This window comes from Callospermophilus lateralis, chromosome 12, assembly GCF_048772815.1.
Source record: "Callospermophilus lateralis isolate mCalLat2 chromosome 12, mCalLat2.hap1, whole genome shotgun sequence".
NCBI lineage: Eukaryota > Metazoa > Chordata > Mammalia > Rodentia > Sciuridae > Callospermophilus > Callospermophilus lateralis.
The window spans coordinates 85,459,204-85,484,189 of record NC_135316.1 but is presented as its reverse complement, the minus strand read 5'-3'; the positions used below and the strand labels follow the sequence as shown (position 1 = coordinate 85,484,189).

At 41.3% G+C, this 24,986-nt stretch overlaps 1 protein-coding gene across 1 annotated transcript in view; it reads left to right on the top strand.

The window, feature by feature from the left end:
* B3glct (beta 3-glucosyltransferase) overlaps positions 1-24,986 on the top strand; it is a 120,814-nt gene that overhangs the window by 12,783 nt on the left and 83,045 nt on the right. The window contains exons 2-3 of the mRNA XM_076872348.1: positions 15,124-15,164; positions 21,169-21,208. Of these exons, the coding sequence (XP_076728463.1) occupies positions 15,124-15,164; positions 21,169-21,208 (81 nt within the window). The remainder of the gene's footprint in view (positions 1-15,123; positions 15,165-21,168; positions 21,209-24,986) is intronic.

Sequence of the window (24,986 nt, the reverse complement as noted above, 5' to 3'; positions counted from 1 at the left end):
GAAAGTTTTTTTTTCTTTTCTTTCTTTCTTTCTTTTTTTTTTTTTTTTTTGAAGAGAGACTTGATTGACAGAATAAATTCACTTAGGCTTTTATTCCAAATGTATGTGTACAGAGATTTGGTAGAAGTTGGGGGAAGAAAGCAGTCTTTATCTGTATGGTGGAAAGCTGAGAATTCAGACAAAAAAAGAAAAAAGATTTTAGTCTCATCAAAGAAGATTTGCATGGATTTGAAGTCTAGCAATACCATTTCCTCCTAGGGATATAACTTATCTTTATTCCTAAAAGACTATGTTATGAAATGGAAAAGGTGATATATTTTAGTTTACATCATTACTTCCCATAAGCAGCTCAAGGCTTTTTATGCATCATGTTAAATTTATATCCTCTAGGTCCTTGAGGGGTTTATGCAGGAGGGTTGTACTTTTTACAAAATAAAGGAAGTTAAGTGGACAAGGCCAGCTGTGAAAATAGCCTCATTATTTCCCTAGATTTCCTGTTTAGCTGTCCGTCCGCAGGCTAAGACTTTGCTGTTGGTTACAGGAGCAAAGGGCTCTTTGCCTTTTACTGTAGGCCAGGTACTATTCTGAACCTGAACGTACACTGCCCTCTTTTTTAGTCTTATTTCATTTTCCCCTCTGCAGGGAGAAAAGCAGGCTCAGACAGGTCAAGCCACTAACCTGAGGTTGCTGAACTACTAAATGGCGGAGCTGGATTTGAACCCAGTTGGTCTGAGTCTAGGGTTTGTGTTCTGACCCTGTGCTGTTCTATTTCTCGTGGTCAGACAAGGCTGGGGTCTCAGGTCTCTTGGACTGTGACATCTTTCTATTGCATTATGAAGCTTGAAGGACACAGCTCCTGGAAAGAACTTGAAGATTCCTTCAAGAACCGAGTTCCCTCCTGTTTCCCTCCCTGCCTGGCCATTCCTTTTGTCTTCTTATAGTTTTTTTTTTTTTTTTTTTCGCCTGAGATGTTGTGGTCCCCTGCCCTGATTTGGCTCCCCATGTTGTTCCTGCATAGGTGCACCCTGTCTTGTGACTTTGTCCTCTGGAATGGCGGAGACATCAGCATTGGGACCTCTCCCTGCACCCCTCCATGCCGGGCTCCCCATCTGGAGGCTGGCTGCTGTGGGAGACTTCCAACTGAATGTCCTCAGGATCTGGGGAACCGGACCGAGGTTTCCCCCACACCTGCTCACCCACCCTGCGGAGTAGCCTGGGTGTGATGTCCCAGTCAAGGTGTCCTCTCCCTCCCGCCCTCAGCAGTATGATCTGTCAAAGGCTCTGGCTTCTGTATCTTCAGTCTCAGGCCTCTGTGCCTGGACACTGCCCCACCTCTGTTCAGGCCTGGCTCTGTCCTTGCCTAACTCCAGTAGCTTCTCAGCTGGCCTGTTGGTCCTTTTTTGTCTCCCCACAGCCGCTCTCCACACTAGCTCTAGAACATTAGCTTAATACGGTATTCTCCCTCTGTGAATACTTCAGATGACTTTTCAGATTCCCTACCACTAACCCCTTTCATGATATGGCCCCTGCTACTCTCAGCCTCATCTCTAGCCCTAGTCAGTCTCCCTTAGATGTCTCCACCCTAGACTACCCCTCCTTCGCCAGGTGTTCCTGTCTCTGAAGTCCTAGGCTGTGGGGGAGGAGTGGTGAATTCAGGGAACTCTGATAGATCAGGTCTGGCCTCTTGCCTCAAAAATCAAATGGAGAAAATATTCAGCATTTGTTTTTTGGGGATTGGCTAACTTCACTTAGCATTATCTTCTTCCACGCCATCAATTTACCCGCAAATGCCATGATTTTATTCTCTTTTATTGCTGAGTAATATTCCATTGTGTATATAGGCCACATTTATTTATTTATTTATTTGCATTTTGGCGTTTCAGTTCTTTTTTTTTTTATTGGTTGTTCAAAACATTACAAAGCTCTTGACATATCATATTTCACACATTAGATTCAAGTGGGTTATGAACTCCCATTTTTACCCCAAATACAGATTACAGAATCACATCGGTTACACATCCACATTTTTACATAATGCCCTATTAGTAACTGTTGTATTCTGCTACCTTTCCTATCCTCTACTATCCCCCCTCCCCTCCCCTCCCATCCTCTATCTCTACCCCATCTCTCCTTGTTTATTTTCCCATTCCCCTCACAACCTCTTATATATAATTTTGTATAACAATGAGGGTCTCCCTCCATTTCCATGCAATTTCCCTTTTCTCTCCCTTTCCCTCCCACCTCATGTCTCTGTTTAATGTTAATCTTTTCTTCCTGCTCTTCCTCCCTGCTCTGTTCTTAGTTGCTCTCATTATATCAAAGAAGACATTTGGTATTTGTTTTTTAGGGATTGGCTAGCTTCACTAAGCATAATCTGCTCTAGTGCCATCCATTTCCCTGCAGATTCCATGATTTTGTCATTTTTTAGTGCTGCGTAATACTCCATGGTGTATAAATGCTACATTTTTTTTATCCATTCATCTATTGAAGGGCATCTGGGTTGGTTCCACAGTCTAGCTATTGTGAATTGTTCTGCTATGAATATCAATGTGGCAGTATCCCTGTAGTACGCTCTTTTAAGGTCTTCAGGGAATAGTCCGAGAAGGGCAATAGCTGGGTCAAATGGTGGTTCCATTCCCAGCTTTCCCAGGAATCTCTACTGCTTTCCATTTTGGCCGCACCAATTTGCAGTCCCACCAGCAATGTACATCCTCGCCAGCACTTCTTGTTGTTTGACTTCGTAATGGCTGCCAATCTTACTGGAGTGAGATGATATCTTAGGGTGGTTTTGATTTGCATTTCTCTGACTGCTAGAGATGGTGAGCATTTTTTCATGTACTTGTATGTCCTCCTCTGAGAAGTGTCTGTTCAGGTCCTTGGCCCATTTGTTGATTGAGTTATTTGTTATCTTATTGTCTAATTTTTTGAGTTCTTTGTATACTCTGGATATTAGGGCTTTATCTGAAATGTGAGGAGTAAATATTTGTTCCCAGGACGTAGGCTCCCTATTTACCTCTCTTATTGTTTCTCTTGCTGAGAAAAAACTTTTCAGTTTAAGTAAGTCCTATTTGTTGATTCTTGTTATTAACTCTTGTGCTATGGGTGTCCTATTAAGGAATTTGGAGCCCGACCCCACAATATGTAGATTGGAGCCAACTTTTTCTTCTATCAGATGCAGAGTCTCTGATTTGATATCAAGCTCCTTGATCCACTTTGAGTTAACTTTTGTGCATGGTAAGAGGAGGGGATTCAGTTTCATTTTGTTGCATATAGATTTCCAGTTTTCCCAGCACCATTTGTTGAAGATGCTATCCTTCCTCCATTGCATGCTTTTAGCCCCTTTATCAAATATAAGATAGTTGTAACTTTGTGGATTAGTCAATGTGTCCTCTATTCTGTACCATTGGTCCACCCACCTGTTTTGGTACCAGTACCATGCTGTTTTTGGTACAATTGCTCTGTAATATAGTTTGAAATCTGGTATCGCTGTACCGCCTGATTCACACTTCCTGCTTAGAATTGCTTTTGCTATTCTGGGTCTTTTATTTTTCCATATGAATTTCATGATTGCTTTATCTATTTCTACAAGAAATGCCATTGGGATTTTGATTGGCATTTCATTAAACCTATAGAGAACTTTTGGTAATATCGCCATTTTGATGATGTTAGTTCTGCCTATCCATGAACAGGGTATATTTTTCCATCTTCTAAGATTTTCTTCTACTTCTCTTTTTAGGGTTCTGTAGTTTTCATTGTATAAATCTTTCACCTCTTTTGTTAGGTTGATTCCCAAGTATTTTATTTTTTTTGAGGATATTGTGAATGGAGTGTTTTTCCTCGTTTCCGTTTCAGAAGTTTTGTCACTGATGTACAGAAATGCCTTTGATTTATGCATGTTGATTTTATATCCTGCCACTTTGCTGAATTCATTTATTAATTCTAGTAGTTTTTTTGTAGACCCTTTTGGGTCTTCTAGGTATAGAATCATGTCATCCGCAAATAGTGATAATTTAAGTTCTTCTTTTTCTATTTTTATGCCTTTAATTTCTTTCATCTGTCTAATTGCTCTGGCCAGTGTTTCGAGAACTATATTGAATAGAAGTGGTGATAGAGGGCATCCCTGTCTTGTTCCAGATTTTAGAGGGAATGCCTTCAATTTTTCTCCATTCAGAATGATGCTAGCCTGAGGCTTAGCATAGATAGCTTTTACAATGTCAAGGTAAGTTCCTGTTATCCCTAGTTTTTCTAATGGTTTGAACATAAAAGGATGCTGTACTTTGTCGAATGCTTTTTCTGCGTCTATTGAGATGATCATATGGTTCTTATCTTTAAGTCTATTGATGTGGTGAATAACATTTATTGATTTCCGTATATTAAACCATCCTTGCATCCCAGGGATGAATCCTACTTGATCATGGTGCACAATTTTTTTGATGTGCCTTTGTATCCGATTTGCCAGAATTTTATTGAGGATTTTTGCATCTAGGTTCATCAGAGATATTGGTCTGTAGTTTTCTTTCTTTGAGGTGTCTTGGTCTGGTTTCAGAATCAGGGTGATGTTGGCCTCATAGAATGAATTTGGAAGAGCTCCCTCTTTTTCTATTTCCTGAAATAATTTGAAAAGTATTGGTATTAATTCTTCTTTAAAGGTTTTGTAAAACTCTGCTGTATACCCATCCGGTCCTGGGCTTTTCTTGGTTGGTAGTCTTTTGATTGCTTCTTCTATTTCATCCATTGATATTGGTCCGTTCAAATTGTGTGTATCCTCCTGACTCAGTCTGGGCAGATCATATGACTTAAGAAATTTATCGATGTCTTCACTGTCTTCTATTTTATTGGAATATAAGTTTTCAAAATAATTTCTAATTGTCTTCTGTATTTCTGTAGCATCTGTTGTGATATTGCCTTTTTCATCCCGTATGTTAGTAATTTGAGTTCTCTCTCCTCTTTGTTAGCATGGCTAAGGGTCTGTGGATCTTATTTATTTTTTCGAAGAACCAACTTTTAGTTTTGTTAATTTTTTCAATAGTTTCTTTTGTTTCAATTTCGTTGATTTCCGCTCTGATTTTAATTATTTCTTGCCTTCTGCTACATTTGCTGTTGCTTTGCTCTTCCTTTTCTAGGGCTTTGAGATGAAGTGTGAGCTCATTTATTTGTTGGTTTTTCCTTTTTTTGAGGAATGACCTCCAGGCGATGAATTTCCCTCTTAAAACTGCTTTCATTGTGTCCCATAGATTCCGATATGTTGTGTCTGTATTTTCATTTATCTCTAAGAATTTTTTGATTTCCTCCTTTATGTCTTCTGTAACCCATTGATCATTCAGTAACATATTGTTCATTTTCCATGTGATGTAGGATTTTTCCTTCTTCTATCATTGATTTCCAGTTTCATTCCATTATGATCAGATAAAATGCATGGTATTATCTCCACCCCTTTATATTTACTGAGGTTTGCCCTATGGCATAATATATGGTCTATTTTTGAGAAGGATCCATGTGCTGCTGAGAAAAAAGTATATCCACTTGATGATGGTTGATATATTCTATATATGTCAGTTAAGTCTAGGTTATTGATTGTGATATTGAGTTCTATAGTTTCTTTATTCAACTTTTGTTTGGAGGATCTATCCAATGGTGAGAGAGGTGTGTTGAAGTCACCCATGATTATTGTGTTGTGGTCTATTTGATTCTTGAACTTGAGGAGAGTTTGATGAATGTCGCAGCACCATTATTTGGTGCATAAATATTGATAATTGTTATGTCTTATTGGTGAATGGTTCCTTTTAACAGTATATAATGTCCTTCCTTATCCCTTTTGATTAACTTAGTCTTGAAGTCGATTTTATTCGATATGAGGATGGCCACCCCTGCTTGCTTAGGAGGACCGTGTGCGTGGTATGTTTTTTCCCAACCTTTCACCTTCAGCCTGTGTATGTCTTTTCCAATCAGATGTGTCTCCTGGAGGCAGCATATTGTTGGATTTGTTTTTTTAATCCATGTTACCAGCCTATGTCGCTTTATTGGAGAGTTTAAGCTATCAACGTTTAGAGTTACTATTGATATATGTTTTGTACTTCCAGCCATGTTTGATTATTTATCTTTTTTTTTTTTTAATTTAGTTTGTTTCTCCATGATTAGCTTTCCCCCCGCCCTCTGTCTTTACCGAGGTTTTGGTTTTGGTTATTGTTTTTCATTTCTTCCTCGTGTAGTATTTTGGTCAAGACGCTTTGCAATGCTGGTTTTCTGGCTGCAAATTCTTTTAGCTTTTGTTTATCATGAAATATTTTTATTTCGTTGTCGTACCTGAAGCTTAATTTTGCTGGATACAGAATTCTTGGTTGGCATCCATTGTCTTTCAGTGTTTGAAATACGTTGTTCCAGGATCTTCTCGCTTTCAGCGTCTGTGATGAAAAATCCATTGTTAACCTTATTGATTTACCGCTAAATGTAATCTGCCTCCTTTCTCTTGTAGCTTTTAATATTTTCTCTTTGTTCTGTATATTGGATATCTTCATAACAATGTGTCTTGGCGTTGGTCTACTGTGATTTTGTGTGCTCGGTGTCCTGTATGCATCTACAATTTGTATATCCGTTTCCTTTTTTATTTCTGGAAAGTTTTCTGTAATTATTTCATTCAGCAGGTTACTCATTCCCTTGGTTTAAATCTCTATACCTTCCTCTATCCCGATGACTCGTAAGTTTGGTTTTTTTATGTTATCCCATATCTCTTGGATGCTTTTCTCGTGATTCTTTTACCAGCCTTTCTGAGTTGGCTAGACTCTTTTCAAGATGATATATTTTGTCTTCATTATCTGATGTTCTGGCTTCTACTTGCTCCACTCTGTTAGTGATACTCTCATTTGAGTTTTTAATTTGGTTTATAGTTTCCTTCATTTCTAGAATTATTGTTTGATTTTTTTTTATAATCTCTATCTCCTGATAAAGATGCTTAACTTCTTCTTTTATCTGTTTATGTAATTCATTTTCAATGAGTTCTTTCACTGTTTGAATTTGCTGTCTCGTATCCTCTTTAAGGTTCCATTCCATCTGTCTAAGGTATTCCTTGAGTTCTTTATATGACCATTTTTCTGATGACTATAGGTCCTCCTGAATATTTAGGCTGTCCTGCATTGTTTGTACTCCTTTTCTTCCTTGCTTTTTCATGCTGCTCATGTTACTTCTTGTTCTGTTTGACTGCTGAGTTACTGTTTATTCTTATAAATTTATTTGATGCTTGGGAAGAAAGATATTAGAAGGGAAGGGAAGAAGTCACTAAAGAGAATGAGAGTAAGCAGGTAGAATTCAAGGAAGGGGGAATAAGAAAATTGAAAAGAAATGAAAAGACAAAAGAAAAAAAATAGAAAATAAAAAAAGAAAAAAAAAGAAAAAAAAATAATAAAAAATTAAAATTAAAATAAAAAAAGTAAAATAAAAAAATTTAAAAAATTTAAAAAATTTAAAAAAAGTTAAAAAACAACAACAAAAAATGAAAATGAAAAGAAAAAAAAACCCAAATTAAAAAAAAATTAATAAATGCAGTCTTAGAGTTTGATTAACTTCTCTTCCAGTAGGTGGAGCTGTGCCCACTGGGCCAAGCTTCTCCTCTCCATAGGCGGGAACCAATCCCTGTGCAGCAGCTCCTCCTCCCAGACTGGCCGGGTCTCCAATCCTGAGTGCCTAGGGCCTTCTCTTGTGTCTAGTCACTTCCCCACTTTTCCTCAAGCCAGGCCCCGCTCCCGGTGACACTCACCACAATACTGGCTACATGCCAGGTCTGCTGCTCCTGGGAGCCCTGTTTTCATGAACGCCTGGGCACACTCTCCCTGTTTGCCTCCCTCAGACCCTAAGTTTGTAGAGCTTGGGGCTGAGAACCCCCAGCGAATTTGCTTGCCTTCCGGTAGCCACGCCCCCGGTTGCTGGTGCAAGAGACCTCAGTTGTCAGCACTGGTGGGAGCGGTAGGTGTCCCGGGCCACTCCTGATTCCCTCGGTCTGGCTATCGCGCTCACGGGAGAGCTGGGAGGGGCCCTTAAGGTTTCCCCGCTGTGTGGAGAGGGAAGGCTAGGGGATTACACACCTGTCGCCGCTGGTTTCAATGAAGTTATCTCCTCCACCGCGTTTTGGTGGCGTCGGTTCTCTGCCATGGTGGTATCCCATGCAAATGGTGACAGTTTGTTCCCTATGTCGGGTGACCAATGCAACGGGTGGGTCCTGACTGTCTCTCCCAAGCCCCGTTTCAATCCTGGGGCCACTGCCTATGAAGGCTCCGTTGGCTTTTACCTCCGCAGTTCAGAAGGGCCCAGCAGTTGTTTCAGCGGGATCGTTAGTGCTGATCACAGCAGTATGGCTGCGAGAAGCAGGCGAACCGGAGCTTGAATGCAGCCAATCCGGGCTTGTTGTGTGTTCTGAGAGGCCCAGACTGTTCGCCCCAGATCCACATCAGCTCAGCATTGCCTAGTGATCCTGAGCAAACAGCCTTTAGACAGTTTACGACTCCCTATGCCCGCGCAGCTGAAGAGGTCAGAGACTTGATCTCTCTGTGGCCGCCTCCATGTTGGATCTCAGCCACATTTTTTTAAATCCATTCATTCACTGAAGGGATCTAGATTGGCTCCACAGTTTAGCTATTGTGAACTGTGCTGCTATAAACATTGATGTGGCTGTGTCCCTGTAGTATGCTGTTTTTAAGTCTTTTGGGTATAGTTGGAGGAGAGGGATAGCTGGGTCAAATGGTGGTTCCATTCCCAGATTTCCAAGGAATCTCCATACTGCTTTCCATATTGACAGCACCAATTTGCAGTCCCACCAGCAGTGTATGAGTGTGCCTTTTCCCCCACATCCTTGCCAACACTTATTGTTGTTTGTCTTCATAATAGCTGCCATTCTGACTGGGGTGAGATGATATCTTAGAGTAGTTTTGATATCTCTGATATAAGGAGGCTGACTCATAGTGGTGTAGGGAGGGGAAGCATGGGAGGAATAGATAGGGTAGAGGAGTGGGAGGGAAAGGGAGGGGGCAGGGGATTAGCAAGGATGGTAGAATGTGATGAACGTCATTATCCAAAGTACAAGTATGAAGACACGAATTGGTGTCAACATACTATATGCAACCAGAGATATGAAAAATTGTGCTGTATGAGTGTAATAAGAATTGTAATGCATTCTGCTGTCATTTAGATTTTAAAAAATCAATAAAAAAATGAAAAAAAATCAAATGGAAAAAGTAATGGTAAGGTGGGGAAGGAATTCAATCAGTATAGCTATATCAGAAAGCAGAGGGACCAGGCATCCTTAGTCCTGTTCAGACAAGGGCTTCAGGTTTAAATGGGGATAGGGACAAAAGTGGAGGGGAGGGGGAAAGAAGGAGAGGGGTGGGAGTATGCACAGGTATGCAGCCTTGGTCAAACTGGGATCTGGTTGGTTATTTTCCCAGGTCTGGTTCTGATGGCTCCAGGGAAGTCATCTTTGCTTGAGGGGATAATCTGGTTCCCATCATGAGGTGAGGGCTCCTGCTGAGGGGGACAGCCTTGGTTCCTGTCATGGGTGTTCCCTTCAGAGGGCCAGTCCCATCATGGGGTGATCTGTCTGCAAGGCTTGCTGTTCCTGGAATCTTGAAGACATCTTATTTCCTCTTATCTTGGTGCCTTCAGCCTTAAAGGAGGATTATCAGCTTTAGACAGACACTCCTTAAATAATTAACATGTCTACCTGCAGAGGGGAGCAGGAATCTGACCCACAGTTTAAGACAGAAAGGAGACAGATACAAAGTGAAGGCAGAGACGCCAAGCCTTAAATTACCCATGGGACATCTGCAGGCCAAGTGCAGAGTCAGTGCTTTCGGCAGAAGCAACCTCTAAGCCCCGTCACAGCCTCACCCCAGCAGCTCTCTCAGGTGTCCTGCCTCACTCACTTTGTGTGTGGAGGTCTGTTTCCAGGTCTCCTTGGCTTTGCACTTGAAGTATCTGTTGCACCTGCATTGGATCTGCTGCCCCAAGCAGGGCATTGAGCTCACACCAAGCCCTGCTTCCCTCCCTGGTAGCCTCCCTTCTGTTCCCTCCGCTCGGGCTCCCTCGTGACTGCCATTAGAATGAGCTTCTCTCTACTTGTTTTTTGACTGACTGGCTCCTCTCCTCCATTAGCAGGTAAGCTCCTGGGGAGCTGCACATACATCTCCAGTTTCTCCACTTCTAGCATAATATGTGACACCTAATACACACACAGCGACTCCAGTCTATTGAACTCAAATGATAATCTGAGTGAGTAACGGTAAGGACAATAGCTGCTGACACCTACAGCACTTAGTATGTGCCAGGCCCTATTCTAAATATTACACTAGCTAAGCCATTGGGTCCTTAGACACCTTCTGGGCTGGTTCTGTCATTTAGCCCCAGAGTGAAGTGACAAGGCCCTGCACTCTGGGGAAGTGGCTGGAGCTGCTACCCTGCAACTGCAAGGCCAGTGGATGAAGGGAAGCTAGGCAGGCTCTATCCCTTGTCACAGGGCCACACATTTTTCCTTCTGTTCCCTTCAACCTCTGTGGATGACCTCCAAAGCATGTAATTGGAAACAAATAAACTGGCCTTGGGCCACGTGTGCATCCTGGAGCTTAAGGACCCTTCTAGAGGACCTGGAATTAAATCTGGAAAGCTCCCGGGATGGGGAGCCCCTGGAGGCTAGAGCTGCACTTGGTGAAATATTTTGTAAGTAGGTCACAGAAAAGAAAGTGAAGCCAAGGGTTTCCTCCCACAGTGCGTTAGTAGAAAAAGTCTGTGTGACATCCTAGCCAGAGCCAGAGCCAGGCTGGGCACCTGCTGCAGATTTCCAGGATGTGTCCCTGTGAACTTTGGGCTAGGTGGCAGTGCCACAGCAGTAGGTTTAACCCACCCTCTGGCTTTTATGCAGGGCACACACTGACAGACGACGGTAATTTTCCTGGTCATCTGTATGACCTCAGCTGTTGCCTGAGCTTTTACACACGAGGGCTTTATGCTTCATTTAATTTACAACCCCTCTGAGGTGGAGTTATTTGGTGACTTTGTGAGTTCTTTTTTTTGTATGTGTGCATTGGGCTGGTTTCTACATAGATGCTCCTGGGAGAGTTCGGAAAGACAATTCAGGAGAATAAAATTGAGTCAGGAATTAGGAAGCAAAATTATCTTCCCTGTCTGGAGACAGGGGTCCCTTGCCCCCTCTCAGGAACCAGAAAAGAAAGTTGATTAGCGTTGCTTAAATGCATTGCAATTACCTCCTCGAGTTTTCGTACACTCTGGGGTTTAGGCTAGTCTATAAATCTTAGTCCCAGGTTAGTTGTAAAATCTTGATTTATCCTTCCGTATAGGTGTGCTAACACATCCATCAGCTTGAATTATTTAGAGTTATCATGAAAAGGATCTGATTTCTATTGCCTTCCTGATTTGCACTTTAAATATAGTTCCCTGTCTCCAGAATTCATGTTGAAAATAGAAAGAGAAAATTACTTTTAAGCAGTGGTTTGGCATATAACAGCATGATTTACCTTAGAGTGTTTCTCCAATTGCTTGTTAAGGCACTCAGACCAAGTTTGTAAGAATCTGAATCTGGAAATTACCATGAAACCAACACCAAACATGAAGCCCCAGGTGGCCACTGCTGTTTGCTCCTTTGATCTGGGTCCCTGAATTGGGGGACTCTTCCTCCCTCCCTCTGTCCCCCATTGGATAACCCAGGCTCACGTGGGTGTTCAGTTCACAGTGTGAACTCCGCCTCTTTTAGCACTGGGGAGACTTTAATTTTTGAGAAAAATTAAGCCCATCATATACATAAGAAATATATGACATTTCATGCAGACTTGAAATTAACAATTCAGCTTTTGTGACAACTTATAGAATGAGAATTACCTATAAATACATCATACTTACAATTCTCATGCATCATAATCTTATACTGTGATTTATACAGCTTCTCTTTATATTTTATATATCCTACCATGCTCACATGATTAATATACCCTAAATCTGTGCTGCTTTGGGATTTAGAAATTTAAAGAGAGAGAGAAAGCAAGTACAATGACCTATCTCATCTTGCTTTATGAAAATGAAAACATTTATATAATGAACTAATTTAAGAAATTGAGGACTTACACACTTTAGTAGCTAGGACTAAACATAAGCAATACAAAATTGAATAAATCGTGTTAGAGTTGGGGAAAGGAAAAGGAATAAGTTCTTCCTTGCAAATTTTTTTTTCTCATTTTCCTCATTTATTTGCACCATTTCTACTTCATTTCCATGAAACTGGGATGTTGTTGGTAGGAATTCTGCAAATGATTCATTATTTTAAGATTAGATTTATTAGTGGCAGAGCCTATTCTGTACCTTCAGAATACATTTAGGTCCTTGATGATTTCTTTTGTTTGATGGAGATTTTGTAAATGTAACAATAAAACCAACTGGCATTTTAAAAATACATGCTTAAAAAAATATTTTTCTAATGAGGATTGTCTTGCTGTATGATGGGTTCTTAGGAAAGCACTGATGGATTTCTTATGTCATTGCTTTAAATATTATATAATTTGTATCTATCATGAGAAAAGGGAGTTTGTAATTTCACAGCAGAATGATAGGGAGAATTTTTTTTTTTTTTTTAAGGATTTTTAAACTCTACATCTGTGTATTTTGGATGGAACTAGAATCTAGTTTAACATTAGCTCAGTTAAGCCTTGCCTGAATGAAGGAGTGGTGTCTTGATTTCAACAAACAGGATTGCTGGAACTCGCTTGATTTATTAGCAGTATCTTTCCTCTGGGTAATTTCCACTTTAAACATTTCGTTGTCAAATGGTATTTGCTGCTTACTTATGAAAGGCGACGTGTGAGTAATTTTCAGTACTTAAGAGGCATCTTTCCCGCACCTGGCTCTACATTCTGAGGGCCAGTGGCTTTCTTGTGGATACGTGCTTCCTTGTCTGACCTTGCAAAGAAGTCAGGTGAAAGTCAACGCTGGTTATTAGATGATGTCTCCAAAGCTGTTAAATTAAGAAAGCAATTTTACTTCCTTAAAGAGGAAATTCTAACCCCTAGATCTTTGTCCATGTTTGGAGTAGGAGTGGATTGGGGTGAGGAAGACATAGTTTTTGAATTATAGTCATGTATTAGTCTGGTCATACTAATTCAAATTTTTACAATTCTCAGAATGTTCTGTTTTCCGAAATTCTGTGGCACTAAGGTTACAACAACCTTAGTTGTAACCTCCCTGGAAGATGCTTCTCATTTATTTATTCATTTTTGGTGCCTAGGATCCATTCTAGGGCCTTGCACAAAGGAAGCACATGCTCCATCGCTGAGCTATGCCCCTAGCTCCTGATGTTTCTTAAATAATTCTATTTCAATATCTTCCTAGGGGATTTAAGTGTGCAGAGTACACTAAATGCAAATGGAATAAAACAAAACAAAAATATTAAGTATGCTGAAACAGAATTTAAATGGCATTTGGGGTTATATCTTGCCTCTGTTCTTGGACCTTGATGGATAAATATTTGGATTTTGCTTTTCCTGTGTGTGTACGCGTACCTGTGAGCATGCATCAGTGAGAGCATGGATCAGACCCTGGTAAAAAATAAGCACAGGGTTTTGGGGTGTACCACGAAACTCCTTCCTTCTACTGAGTAGGTGCTACTGTTTTAGGAGTAGGCAGCCCTTGAGTGATATGAACCCAGGACTATAATGAAGACTTACATTCTTTCATTCAAAATTATTGAGCTGCTTCTATGTTCTAGCTATGCTCTTGATGTATGGGGCAAATAGTCCATAAAACTATTTCTGGATAAGTAAACTGATGTATAAGTTGAAAAGACACGTGATAGTTCTCTGATGAAAAGAGTGAGGGGATGAGGAGGGTGTGGAGTTGGGGATTTATTGTTTTAGACGAGGAGGTCTCAGAGAGGCCTCCTGTTCTATCTGCTCGTATCTAAACTCCAGATGCAGAGGTTCATTTGGCTTGCATTTCAATTTTGCCCTGCCTTTTGAAATGTCATTCTGGAACTGGAAACGATTAAACCATGTTATTCATTTGCTCTTTAGTGTGAGTATGTTTTAGATTATTTCCTTTGCGCAAATGTTAATGGGGAATTTGAGGCAATGGATGTCTGGGGGCAAGGAGGTATTAGGTGGAAGGGACTCAAATGGGTGGAGTTGTCTCTCCCCTGTGAGTGGGGTTTTCCTGCCCTCAGGCTGCTCTACCTGTGACACTTCTTGGACTACATCACTGCTCCATGGTATCGCTGCTCTGATTCTTTAAGTGCATTCCTGTACCTTGGCATTGCCCATTCTCCCCGGGAATGCTGACTGGAGAAAGCTAAGGCTTTGCAATGCTTGCCGCTGGGCTCTTCAGGAAAAGTGCACTGTACAATGAAGGTATTATTTTTTTGTTCATTAACCTTCTTGACTGTTTGGATTATCATTTTGCTTTATATTTTTAATGCAGAGCCCAAGTGTGTCTCTAGGGAGATCTTTGTCTATTTATGGGCTCTGATTCAAAACATTAAATCATTCTGAATGGGGAGTGATTTTAATTCTCCTCACTCCTGCCCTGTGGCTTTAGTGGGTTCTCTACACTCTCCTTGCTCACTAACAGCCACACTTCTAACCCTGCAGCACTCCTGCCCCCACCCCCCCAAAACAAAACAAAAAACTCCAAAATTAGTTCTGTTACCTGCCAGGCTCTGGTAGTGATGGCAAGGGTGGGAATTTGTACTTCCCCCTGGATTCTCAGGAATTTGCCTTTGCTTGTGAAGGCACCAGAATCAAGGTTTCTAAGAAATATTTTGTATATATATATATATATATATTTGTGTGTGTGGTTTATGAACACAAATGGCATACCCAGATTTTAATTTCTTTGATGTTGTATTTCTTTTCCTTGGTAGTGCAAGCAGGTTGACCTCACATCAATGAATAATTCTAGGTCTGAGATGAAAAAAAGCCAACAATACTACTTTGCAGAGATGCAGCTACTTAAAAATGAGCAAAATGTATCTTGTGAAAGTCTCTTTTTTCCCCCTCATTATAAACAAGACTATTGAATGTGAGAGCAAACCTAGATTGCTATTTTAATTTTAAAATATTCCTTTTTTTTTCTCTTTTTTTTCAGCTTTTGCTTCGATGTCAGAAGATGTGAAAAAAGAGGTCAAGGTACTGATTCTAATGTTCTTGTCTGCCCCTCATCTCAGAGACTCTTTTATATTTAATGGGAACTGTAAAGATTTTGTCCTTCAGTAGTTGATGTGTTTCTTTTGTTGTACAAATTAATGTAATGTTGACTCACATAGATTTGAAATCCTAACAGCAGCCTACAGGTAGGCTTGCTTAAAAAAAATCATTTCATAGTCATAGTAGATTCATTAGGTTTTGAAATCATTTTAGGATCAAAGTTATTTGGCATGGGCAATAGACGTTTTAGAAGTCTTGCTTGAGCACCAGTTTTCTCCAGTCTTACTCTATCCTAACATTACACTTAGTATTTTTCAGTCTGTGAAAGGATTTGGCTTTGTAAATCCATGCATATCATTTCTTCATGATAGTTTAGTGATCATTTTTCTGGTCTGAAAAAAAAAAGTTAACACATTAGTTGTTATTGATTCGTACATTAGTACGTCAGACTGTCAAGAGCCTGATTTCTGTTACCTTGAAGGTGGGAGGGGATGCTGGGTTTTAGACCCCGAAGGCAACCAAGCTGCCGTAATCTTTGCATGCTCAGAATCAAAAACCAGACTGGGGGACCAGCAGAGACGGGGCAACAAATCTCAGAGCTGCTTTGCTTTGATCATTGGTTGTGTTCAAGAACCTCATTTAAATGTTTACCGTTTGCACTTTGCAAGGGACCAATTTAGCACACGAGAAAGAGAAGAAGCAGTATTTCAGTTGAAACAGTATTTCAAAACGATTTGTTTTTGTCATATTTATTATGGTTTTGTTGAGTCTGACTTACCCCACAATTTGTATAAATGTGTTTTATCGAGAGTGCTATCTCGTCTAACTATACTGTGAGGTTCTGCCACAGGGGAACTGATAACAATGATTTCTTATGATTTTAAAACTCTTTATGGCTAATAAAGCATCTTCACACATTTCATTTAATTTGATCTTCTCAATGATTCTGTTATTGCAAAGTAAATATTTCCAGATATAACAGAGAAAATAAAGCCTTAGAGAAGTTAAATGATTTTTACGAAGGTCACGTGATTATTAAGAAATGAAGTTAAAAGTTTCTGAATCCTTGAATTTTTCACTCTTTACTATTTTTATAATCCTGTGCATTCTAATACGTATTTGGCAATTGTGAGGCTATTTAATGACAAATTTACTATAATTTGCCATATAATCATTGCAGATTTTATAACAATTTATTTTTTTTCATAAAAAAGTGAGTTGTGACCATTATGTGAAGCTTTTCTTTCTTTCTTTTTTTTTTTTTTAGTGTTGCTGGTGTTACTTAAAAATAATTTATTACAAAACTCCACTTTGTATAAGATTAGGATGCACGGAATACTTATGGATAGATAATAACAAAATTGCATAGTCCAAATCCATGCATATAATTTCTTCATGATAGTTTAGTGAACATTTTTCTGGTCTGAAAAAAAAAAGTTAACACATTAGTTGTTATGGATTAGTACATTGTAGCTGAAATATTACTCTTGAGAAAATTTAGTACAGTGTTACAAATTGTGGACTTTGAAAATTTAATCTTCCGTGTCTGAAGATTTGCACCACTATTTTCTTATCTTATATTAGACCTGTGTACTGTTAGTACTGCAACAATCTAAAGCCATGAAAGTGGCCTTTTTCTAATGTTCTGACGATGTGCTCGTGCTGAGCATTTCTAGGCAGGGGGTGAGAAGACAAATGCGCATCCATGTGCCACTGGTGAATACATCTCTGCTCTGTTCACCTTTTAAGTGGGTGAGGAACAGAAGTAGACCATGCAATGATTATATGGTGAAAGGGTATAAACCATTTTTTTGATTCAAAAACAGGAGTGTTATGGTTATGCAGTGGTGACGATTATGTGGGGAAATATGGTAAAGTGCTACCTAATGATTATTAATGGGGAATTAAAGTTTTGTTTAATAAATTTAGAAATTATAGTACAGTCTTTTAAATATAAGTTTAAGGTATTTTTTCAAATATTATATATGCATACATTGCTTTAAGTATATATGTAAATATAAATAAAGATAAACAAGTCCGATATTTTAATGTCATCTTTCGTTCAAAGGTATTGATGCACTTGAAAGATGTCATTAATTGCACCTATGCATGGGCTTCCCAGCCAAAATAGTTGTTATTCCCATGAGCAGAGACTATGATAACATGTCTATGCTATAATCAATACACCTGAAACTGGTAGATGGAGAAAAATTAGTTTGCACAATGTTGTCCAAATTCGGTAGTTGAACCTGGAGATAAAATTTAAGGCTCTGAATATTGACCACTTGAATTTTGTTGTCATTAATTTGTCACCCAAGCAGGACTGATGGAGATCTTTCCCGCCACTGTGGCCCAAGGCAGCTGCCTCCAGTTCACCTCACCTCATGCTTGCCTTAGTCAAAGGCCCCATGTTAGACTTTTTGTCCCATGCAGGCTATCTTAGTTGGGCTGGGTTTCTGCCCCCAAGCAATATGTACACTCACTATTGGTATTGGGTTTGGCTCCCTATCAAATCCTGAGAGCTGCCGGTGACCTCATGTACATTTGTGGCCCAACCTCTGGGCTCTCTCCTCTGTCTGGTTCCTAAAGCCGGAACCACCTTGGATTCTGACCTATGGACAGTTCAGGGAAGCCTGCCCACTCCAGGCTGTAGATGCTGCCTCAGTTGTGACTGTCCACCTGCCTTCAGACTGTGCTGTTGTAGCCTGTGGTGGCAGGTGTCTTTGCATCCTGTGTGGTGTGAGGTTAATTGTGTACGCTGGAGGCAAAGTACCATAGTTCATCTATCCTCTACCACATGGTGGGACTTAGACTCCCTGTTTCTCAGCTTGCTCATCTCTAAGATGGGGTAAGAGGATCTACTTCAAAGGGCTGTTATGAAGGGGTGTGTGTGTGTGTGTGTGTGTGTGTAATTCAGAATAATACCAGTCCTAATGGTTTACCTAATAGTAAGAAATGTCTTATGCAACCTTTCAAGGGGTTGCTTAAATAATCTCTTCTGCCTAGGCAAGTCAAAGCAACAAAGTAAAAGACCTGATTACTTTCACTAGTTAAATTTCTTTTTGTGGTAGCAGCTGAAGTCATATGAAATAGATGATGATGGTGGCAAGAATTGGAGCCAGATGAGAAACTGAGGCCTGACCCAGTAATTGGTGGAGGCAGAATTAGAAAACAGGACCAGCTTACACCTGGTTACAATAATGGGAACACATCTGGAATAATGTACTTAAAATCTAGAAGGGGGTGGTGAGGACAGAGTTGGAAGATGGCATTTTATTTCTCTTTCTTCATCAAAAATTACATTCCAAATATTTTGAGCATGTTATACTTTGTTTTTGTGAAGAAGTTACAAATTAAGTATTGCATATTTCGATTGCATGTGTTCAAATCTGTTGTGGCTTAAAAACATCAAACCCATGTAAAAGAGTGACACGGGTGTCTGTTCCTGGCTAGGGTGGGAGCTGTTGGCAGAGTAAATGCATTAATAACCAATGTCTTTCCTATCTGAATGGTAATTCAGTTGACTTATACAACCTTGACTGTGAGCACATTCTGATTAATATTGATAGTCAGTATAAGAAATGTGGCAGCAGAGATAATAAAACAAACCATGTGTTTCTTTCTTCTTAGAAAGAACTCAGACTATTCACGAGGGGCGCTGAAGACAGAATTTTAAATGTTCTGTCAGTTTGTTCATTTACTCTCATTTTCTATCTCAAAGGGGAGATGACTCAAGACCATTCTGGTTCCATTTCAGTTCACCTAATGCAACCGTTCCTCGGGTGTTTTATTTTAACAGTTAACAGATTGAGTCATTTGAAATAGCTAATCATTTCCTAGCTATTGTGTCAGCCCATCTGAGCTACAGTGCTTAATAACAACTCGAGAGATACATAATTTGGGTTCCTGTTCTTAGGTTTCACAAAGCTATCTGGTGGAAAGTTCAGCTGGTGCCCCAGTTTGTTGAAGTTGGTCTGGAAGCACTGCGTTCTGCTATTTTTTTTTTTTTTTTTTTTGTCTTTCAATGTGTTGTTAAAGGTGACTTCTGTTGTAGATGTTAGTTTTAGCTTACTCTCAAAATATGTTCATATCTAAAGGACGCCTCTGGGCAAGGTTGTGCGTGCATGGTGGTGTGAGGGAGGGGCGTTACAGAGGGCTTGAACTTTCATCCGGGTTTTGTGGCTAGTGACTTGGGCCCTGGAAAATTCCTTTATCTTCCTTATGATAAAGGATTGTCTTTGTTGGTGACAGGGCTGTGTTGGATTGAATCAGCTCCAGTGCTCTTTCTAGATGGTAACATTGGACCTTTCTGTGAGCCTTATCTGGCAGCCAAGTTTGTGGCCTTGCAAGGAGCTGACAGCTTTGGTTCAAGGGCAAACATAAGGTTAACGGTGGGAAGCAGTGATGCCCTGGAGCCAAGGTCAGTGCTCCCAGCCCCCACAGCAGGTGGTTCTGATCAGGTGTGGCATTTAGGGGATTTAGTGCAGGGAGTCTATAATCACTAACTTAAGATCTAACCTGGCTTTGGCTCCCTACATTTAGAGATGTAGGTTAAACTCTCTGGGCTTTTTAAGTGGGTTCTCCCAACAGCCTCTTTTATCAGGATTAAGTGACATTAGATCCTGAGATCTAACAAATAAGCACCTAACTGTGAATTCTTCCCTGGCTCAGTGGCATTTCTAGTCTTGAGACAAAGATAATTTTGTAAAATGCCATGTGCAGTTGTCATTCCCCTGTGTTTAGCTCTCCCTCCTCCCTGCCTATTGTCCCTGCCTCTTTGGCATTCTTAAAGGACACATTGCTTTGTGGCTGTATCTTGGCTTTTAAGCTGCTCCCGGTTTTGATGGTAGAGGCTCACAATCAATCCTTAGTGCAGTGTGTGAAGAAAATTGAGGGATATTTGCCACCATCCAGGTAATTACAGCATGTGGCTGTTGAGAGTGGAAAGGGCAATTAAGAAGAAAACGCCTTTCAGTCTGTGGAGGAGATAACAGAAATGGCAGATTCAGCTGCTGATTCCTTGTACTTTGTCAAAGAATCTCTTTGAGAGTTCCTCCTTGAATCTCATAGGGTCAGAACCAGGTATTTCCGTGGCAGCATCCAGATTTCTGTGTCTGGGGTTTGCCAGCTCCGAGGTTCCTCTTTTATACTTGTGACTGTGTGTGGTACTATCTTAACAAAATACCTGAGACTGGTAATTTGTAAAGAACTAAGGTTTATTTCTTACAGTTCTGGAGGCTTTGAAGTCCAAGGTGGGGGCATCCAGTGAGGGCTTTTTTTGCTAGAGTCATCCCATGGTGGAAGGCAGAAGGGCAAGAGAGCATGTGTGAGAGCACAGGACTGAACCAGGATTTATAACAACTCACTCTTAATGACATGAACCCACTTGTGAGGGCTGAGCCCTAATTACCTGTTAACACTGTTGCACTGAGGATGAAGTTTTCAACATGTGCTTTTGGGGGAGCATATTCAAGCCATAGACACCACTATCAGCTGACCTCCTCTGCTGCCCTGTGTAGGCCCCTAGGGCTGCTTTGCAGGAAGCAGAGAATGTGGTGGGAAACTTCCTGGTGACAGTAGGTCCAAATTCCCAAAGAGCACTTTTTCATGAGGAATACCCTGCCAGTAAGGGGACTGTCTCTAGTTGGTTTGTGATGCTTTAGAGTTGACAAGGTTTCTAAAATTAACTTTCAAAGAACATCATCCTACACAGGAGAAAAGAGCTTCAGCTCAATTAAGCGATTTGCCCAGGATCATGTAAGAGAAGCGCAGTTCTGATTCAGCGCTTCTGGGTGAGGCGGAAGTACTCCGTTGCTGCCTTCCCACCTTTTGTTGTCGTCTTCTTTCTTTAGGAAAGTGTTTCCAAGCTTCTGTCTTCAAGTCTTCCCTCTAAGTGTTAATATGTACCATACATATTTATCCATAGATTGCTAGCTCTTGTTTTATTCGATGAGATTTATCATTTTCTCTTTTATTTTAAACATAGGATTTGAAGAAAAGTGGGATATCAAGAAAAAATGGCATAGGTAAGTGATTTTTTTTTTAACCTGAGAGTGTATGTAGGCAAATTTTTTGTACATTATATTTCATAAAGCAGATTTTTTTCTGTTTTTACTTATGGGATAAATTTTATTGTTCAAATACTCTTTCCTATTATGCAGGGGTGGGGAGAACGCTTTTCAGACTGGCATATTGGCATATGATAGGTGCTAGAGGTAACAATTAAAGTCTTAGATTTAATTCCCTCAGCCATCACTCACTGAGCTTTCATGAGGGTATAGCATCATGCCTGGTGGGTGCTGTGGGGGGTGCAGAGCAGGACAAGACATTATCTCTGTTATTAGGGGCTGTGTTAATTCATTTTCTGTTGCTATAACAAATACCTGAGGATGAGTATTTATGGAGAAAAAAATTTTATTTAGTTCATAGTTCTGGAGGCCGAAAGTCCAAGTACACGAGGTTCCGTTTGTTCTGACTCTGGTGAGGGCCCCCCTATTGGCGGCATCAGATCATGGCAGATGGCATCATGGCAGGGATGAGTGGGAGAAGCAAATGTCACATGGCAAGATAGAAAGCCAGAAAGATTCAGGAGTCGGGCTCACTCTTTTATAGCAGCTCATTCTCAGAGGAATTAACTGGGCCCTCTGGAGAGCTACATTGATCTCTTCTGAGGTCAGCACCCCAATGACCTAACCACCTCCCATTAGGCTCCACCTCTGAAAGATCCCACCATTTCACAGCCCTGCCTCTCTGGGGACCAAGCCTCCAAATCATAAACCTTTGAGGGACACATTCAAAAGATATCCACACCATAGCAGAGACTCCTACTTAGTGGGAAAAGAGGACCAGCTGTGGCCTTTGCTCATGCTGTGTTCTTCTAGAGCCGGGCTCCATCCTTGACCGGTGGATGGCTGTGTGCCCTTTAGGGTCAGTTCAGTCACATCCTCAGACTCATCTGGGAGTCTCTGACCCGAAAGTTGCTCCTCCCTCCTTTGTACACACCGCTCTTCTGTCACAACCCATCTACACCGTTGTTGGTACTTCCTACCCCAGTATGTTGTAAACATTCTTAGGGATGCGACCATGAGTTAGTCACCTGTTAATGTCATCTCGTGTGCGGACAGAGGGCAAGGTTGCACCTCTGGAAGTTGGAGTGGGCCTGACCTCCAGGAGTGTGAATTTTGTCATTGTCCTTCATCCCAGGGTAGGCCATGGAAACCTGGAAGACAAGCTTTGGATAACAAGGAGAGGGAACGCTCTCCTTTCCAGGCCTTTCCTTCCTGAGCCTGGATTCTGAGGAAGCAGAAGAGCAGGAAGCTACCTCCCCACCCCTGCACATGGAAAGGGAGGTGCATCTGGGGCCTATGGGGGCAAGGTTCAGGGTCTGTGGGCTCTGAGAGTAGCTGCATTTAAGGGGCCATGTCTGTTCATTGTTTTTTCTTCTGTTACAACACCCACTTTGGCTCAACTGCTCCTTCCCATGAGGAGATTTCTCTCTGCTGCCCCCACTGGTGGTTTTGGATATTTGTAGGTTTATTTCATGGGAGCTGTTGGGTCTCCTCCTAATGCTTGTGTTTAGAGACCTGAATCCGCAACATGAGCTTGAAACCACCCAGGGGAAGTTACCTTGGACAAGTAAATTGACAATCTTACAACTGCAAACTGCAAGTCAGGGTAATACCCAACTTGGTATCAGTTCATCTGAAAAAGACCCAGGGGGCTTCTTTCTCCCAAGTTTTCCTGTGCACCTACAGGAATAGGAGGCTACTAAAAAGCAATACTGTCATAGTCATGGTGTCATCAGGAAAGCCAGAGTGCCTCAACTCTAGGCTCACAGTCCTCAGAGCAGGTCACAGCCTTCACACACCAGTTGGTCATTTTTCCTCTTTTGGTTCACTGCCTAATCAGTCGACTCACTAGTGTGCAATTGCTCTTGCTAAGGAAGACACACTTGGAGTGGCTCTTCCTGTGTATGGGTGTGTATGTCTGTATGCACGTTTACCCCTCAGTTATAGATCATAAGGCTACTTGTTAGTCACCTTTTTCAGAAGAAACTGTACTGATTTCTCATCAGAAAAGCACCAGTATGATGAAATCCATTCTACTGGGTTATTTCCGAGTGGTTGGCCCCTCTCCAATGGGTGCTCAGCAACAGATGAAGTTGTTTCTCTTCCAGGCATCCTTTTCTAACTTTACCCTTGGCCCTGTTGCCTTTCCTGAATTTTTCTCTGTAGCCCACTGTTAGCTGCAGTATCTCCTTGGTCCTTTCCGTATCCTTGACTAAATCTTTATCTTCCCCTTCTTCTAGCCTGTCACGTTGATAGCCATTATCTGGCACTTAACATGCAGCCCATTTATTGCACATTGTTGGAGGAGAAATGATGGCAGTCTGTCACAAATTGTGCCAGTGTTTGCTGAAGGCGAGTTGCAGTGAGTTCAGAGAAGTGCCAGCAAGATGCAAAGGATATAGTGCAATCATCTTATTCACTGTGTCCAGTGGGCAGTGGAAATCTGAGAGTTCAGCGGCTGAATGGCATCAACAGAGAAAACGGCTGCCCAGATGAACTCTGGGACCTGGACTTGGCCAGAATGTGATTCGGTTGAGGGAGGGACTAGGTTGTATGTCAGAAAATAGTTCTTGGTGCTGATGTAAAGAACTGCTGGGATTTAAGCATGTAAGCTGTTTTTTAGCACTAAACTGTACCAGCCTGATTGTTGCCTGGAGTGGGTTGGGGCTGAAGAGCATGTATCTTCTGTTATTCATGAATGTCAGGTGCCCCCTTCCTCTTTAGCCTTGGCCCTGAAATAACTCTCCAACATGCACCCTATTTATTAGCCAGTTCCAACTGTTAATATTTTCAGAGTCCTAAATTCAACTCTCTGTTCCAAGCCTTCCCCAGTCTCTCTGCAGGGAAGGTCTCCTCCCATCCTTTCTTTTTGTGCCTGTCCCCAGGACATAGTGGCCTCATTCCCTCCTATTGGCAGACCCTGCTGCCTGTGGCCACACTTAGCTCCTAAGACCCTAGCCAGTTTGAAGGCAGTTCATTTGCATTCCAAGCCTCATAGCACAGCATATAAGTCCTTCGTGATCTGGTGGGGCTGAGTCTGACTCTCTCTCTAACTTTATCACCCACAGTGCTTCTCATTCTTTTTTCAGAGGGCCTGCCAGATTCTCTGGGTAGGTACTCAGGAATGCTACAGAAATAAGGCAGGCTGCCAGCTCTGTAATAACCCCTTGTCTTCATTCCCTAATGATCTGCTACCCTCTGTGTGTGAGACAGCAGAACACTGCAGCCTTTTGAAGGGAACAGTGGAAATCCCTCTTTCCAAGATCGTTTCTTGACCCAGCCTCACCTGCTTCCCATGCATGCTCCCGTAGTACCCTGGGCTTAGCTCTGGCTTTCCACCTCCTGGTTTGGTTATCACAGCCTGACTTCTGAGCTGTAGGTTCAGACATTTCATTGCTGTGACTGTGCTCATTCATCTGTGCATTCCAGAGCCTTGCACTTAGTGGGCACTTGGAAGATGGTTGCTGAATAAATGCATGTAGCATGCAAGATTGGAGTACATAAAAAGGAAGGGGTGAGGGTGGTTTCTTAGTAGTTGTGTTAAAAAATGAATGGCAGAAACTCACAGGCATGACTCAGATATATGAAAAGGGGAAGAATTTGCTTTTGTTCTTATAAGGTCTCTTCGCTGCATGAAAGAACTGTGGTCTTTGTGAGAACAATGAGAAATTTGCTGGGCTGGTAGAAGCATCAAGAGTCAGTTACCATGGTGCAGGCAGGGTCAACTTTTTGACAG